Consider the following 3,798-nt stretch of genomic DNA (forward strand, 5'->3'; position numbering starts at 1 on the left):
GTTGCAGTTAACTATCCGGAGGGTAGCGATGGCAGCCGGCACCAGTCCATGAGGTACAGTCGATGATACAGTTGAGGATGCCACCGATGCAGCCAGCAGTAGTCCACCGTTTGTGTCAAGCTATAAACCGGATGAAGTTGAATCAACGGTCGACGGCGATTCGGCAGTGCTAAGTGATGGAACGTTGATAACAGAAGACCTAGACAGTAGTTCTACGCAAAATTGGGCTACTGATGAATCTTTTAAAAACCAAGTTCATTGTCCTGAATCTATATTATTACATATTTCATGAAAATTATCACAATCCATTGAACATATGATTTTTAATTCACAACTCGCTCCAATATCTCCTCGTCAATCCACCGGTTGAAATACCGCACCTGACTGAACACCGGCGGATCATTTGCCAGCCCACAGTTCGCTCCAAAGGACATCAAGCCCACCAACTGCTCGCCGCAATACAGCGGACATCCCAGGTTTCCACTGCAGGCAGCATTCGAGCTCTGAAAGAGGTTTCCGCCGCAAAGCATACTCTCCCGGACGCGACCCTCGTGAATGTGCGCCTCGTTGCACATGTCCCGATCCAAAATCTCCACGCTCAGGTACTTCTGGCCGGATTCGATCTTACCGGATGTGGTCTGAAACAAATCGAAACATATTCCTCAGTTCTACTATTTAAACACTAAAACGATTATGTCTAGATTACCGTTCGTTGAATGTTCCACCCCGGCAGGAGACAAACCTCCTCGCTTGGAGTGATCCGTTTCCGACGAACAGCCAACTCGACCGTGTTGGACGGCAGCTTGAACGCCCGATCAACCCGTACCAGAGCGATGTCATTGCGCAGGTTGAACGCGGTAAAGTTCCGATGGACGATGATTTCGCGCCCGCTTCTGGTCTGCCGCTCCACAGACTGTGGAAACACATTCAAATCGCCGGCAATGATTTCCACGTGTTCCGGCAGGTGTGTGGCAGTTCCGTTGAGTACGCATTGCGCCAGCGTGAGTACGAATTCCGGGTGGATGACTGCTGCTCCGCAGAAGCTCAGTGTGGGAGTTCTGATGAAAGCAGCCGAAGGGAAGCTACCCCATGTTGATTCGGTTCCTCCGACTAGCAAGGGATCTGGGAGATCTGCTCCCACGGCTAGTGAAAGCACGGCGAAGGTACAAACAGCGAAGACGATTGCGTACGTCATCCCGACAAATGACGGTCTGTGAAACGGTTACCAAACGATTGGCAGTTATGTTGGCGCTCGGCTCGGCATCATCGATGTGCTGTTACAATGTTACGGAAGCGGCTATCTTATCAGTAGCGTGGAACAGTAGCAGTCAATCATAGTTTCCGAATCAATCTACAAGCGACTAATTTTTCGATTGAGTTTCGTTCATTGGATATATGTATAGGTACACTTGACTTTGTTCAGAAAATCGATCAACAATATGATGACAGAAATACCAATTACGATAAATAGCCTATTGGTTTAATGGTATCGGAGTTCTTGGTGTCATGTTTATGGTACAGTGGTGCGGTGGTGAATCATTCGTGACCGTTGCTGTTTCTTCTGGGAATGATGATGAATTCCATCACCACCCCGAAAGTATATCCGTTGAATCTTTCAAGAATAGTTTCAGGGATTATTTTATTCCTCCTGTTACTCCTTTAAGGATTCTTTAAGAAATTCCTCCTGAAATTCTTGCAGGAACTCCTCAGTGAATTCATCCAGGAATTTCCTTAGCAATTCCTTTTGGAATTGCTTCCGGGAGTCCTCCTTGGATTCCTTTAGGAATTGCTACAAGGATTTCTCCAGAAGTTCCTCCACAAACTCTTCTTGGAATTTCTTGAGGATTTTTACAAGAATTGCTTGTGTGTTTTCTTCAATAATCCGTTCTGCAATTCCTTCAGGAAATCTTCTAGGGATTGCTTTATGATTCCTCCTAGAATTTATTCAGGAATTCTTTCTGGAATTCCTACAGAAAATCCTCCAGTGATCCTCAGGGAATTCCTGCAAGGCTTCTTCCAAGAATTCCCGCAAGTATTTCTCCGGAAATTCCTTTGGAGATACCTCCAGGAACTCTTCCTTCGTAAGTAATGACCACTGAACAAAAACCTCCATATTTGAGACTATAAATCGCATGATGGTTGCTTTGATGAGCATTGCGAAACAATTGACGGTTTAAGAACTAAACAAAAATAAAATAAAAAGCTTCAGGAATACCTCCAGGGACTCCTCCACAAATTCCTCCAGAGATCCTCCAGGAATTCCTTCATAGATTCCTCCAGGAAATGTTCCAGTGATTCTTCAAGGTATTCCTCCAGGACTTTCTACAGAAATTCCTTTACTGAGTCCTCCATGACTTCCTTCTGGAATTTTCCAGGAATTCCTCCAGGCATTTCACCAGGTATTCCACCAGTAATTCTTCCAGGAGTTCCTCCAGGAATTTCTCTAGGGATTCCTTCAGGAATCTCTTCTCCAGGATTTTTTCCAGGCATTCCTCCAGGAATTCTTCGAGTCATTCCACCAGGATTTCATCTAGAAGTTCATCAAGAGGCTTCTTCAGCAACTCCTCCATAAACTTCTCTTTGAAGTACCCTGGGTACCCACCAAACATTTTTGCTTTACAAGAGTGGAACAAACCACTCTTAAACAAACTTCAGTTGATGAAACTGTTAATCAAATTGTTCTGTTTCTTGGGTTTATCTTAAAAACTCATTCAAGAGTTCCTTCAGGAATTTATCCAGAAATTTCTCCAGGCATTCCTCCTGGAATTCCTACAGACATTCTTTCCAAAAATCCTCCAGGCACTTCTTTCCGCATTCCTCCAGCAATTTTTCCAAGAGTTCTTCCAAGAAATCCTGTGGGAATTTTCCCAGAGATTTCACTAGAAATAACTCAAGGAACACTCTAAGGATACCTTCTAATTTTTATTAGGAATTCATCCATGAATTCCTCAAGGTATTTCTTCAGAAAATTTCTCTAAGGATGCCTCCCAAAATTCCACTAGGGAATTTTCCAAGAATTTATTCGAGGATTCCTTCAAGAATTCTTCCCAAATTTCTCCAGCAATTCCTCCTGGAATTCCTTTACGGATTCCTTCACAAATTTCTACAGGGATTCATCCGAGAATTTTCCAGGAATTCCTCCTCTAGCAAATCTTTCAGGAATGCCTTCAGGAATTCCTCCAGGAATTCCTCCCGGCGTCCAGGAATTCCTCCAGGAGAAAATTATTCAGGAATTTCTCTAGGCATTTCTGCAGGAGTACATCCAGAGATTTCTCAACGAATCCTTCAGAGATTCATTCAAGAGTTTCTCTAGGGAGTCCTCCAGGAATTTCTCAAGGATTTTATCTAGGAATTCTTCCAGGGATTCCTCCATTGATTCTTCCAGGAGTTCCTCCAGGTCTTCGTCCAGGAATTCGTCCAGGGATTGATCCAGGAATTGATACAGAAATGCATCTACGAATTCCTCCAGGAATGTTTCCAGAAGCACCTTCAAGAACTTCTCCAGTAATATCTCCAGAAATTGTTGCAGTAATTAATCCAGGAATTCCTCCACAAATTTCTCCAGAAATTCTTCCAGAAATTCCTCCAGAGATTCCACTAGATGTTCATGAGAAATTTCTCCAGGAATTCCTCCAAGAATTCTTCCAGGAATTTCTCCAGCGATTCCTCTTGGAATCCCACAACGGTTTCCTTCACAAATGTCATCAGGGGTTCATCCAGTATTTCTCTAGGGATTCCACCAGGAATTTCTCAAGAAAATCTTCCAGAATGCATTCAGAAGTAACTCCTGGAACTCCT

The 3,798-nt window shown here is 43.8% G+C and overlaps 1 protein-coding gene across 1 annotated transcript; it reads right to left on the reverse strand.

The window, feature by feature from the left end:
• Positions 1-266: 266 nt before the first annotated feature.
• On the reverse strand, positions 267-2,073 carry LOC115256079 (trypsin-2). Its single transcript, XM_029854319.2, has 2 exons — positions 707-2,073; positions 267-638 (listed from the first exon to the last, which is right to left on the reverse strand). Exons 1-2 carry the CDS (start codon positions 1,193-1,195, stop codon positions 324-326), a joined length of 804 nt encoding a protein of 267 aa, XP_029710179.1. The 5' UTR covers positions 1,196-2,073; the 3' UTR covers positions 267-323.
• Between the last annotated feature and the right edge of the window lie 1,725 nt (positions 2,074-3,798).

Source organism: Aedes albopictus, chromosome 1 (assembly GCF_035046485.1).
Source record: "Aedes albopictus strain Foshan chromosome 1, AalbF5, whole genome shotgun sequence".
In the NCBI taxonomy this organism is placed as follows: Eukaryota; Metazoa; Arthropoda; class Insecta; order Diptera; family Culicidae; genus Aedes; species Aedes albopictus.

Bases quoted from the DNA above. Each gene is read 5' to 3' on its own strand.
- LOC115256079 (XM_029854319.2), bottom strand. From the start codon at position 1,195: ATGACGTACGCAATCGTCTTCGCTGTTTGTACCTTCGCCGTGCTTTCA. The intron at 639-706 runs GTAATCTAGACA...GATTTGTTTCAG, and splicing joins GGTGGAACATTCAACGAACG to ACCACATCCGGTAAGATCGA.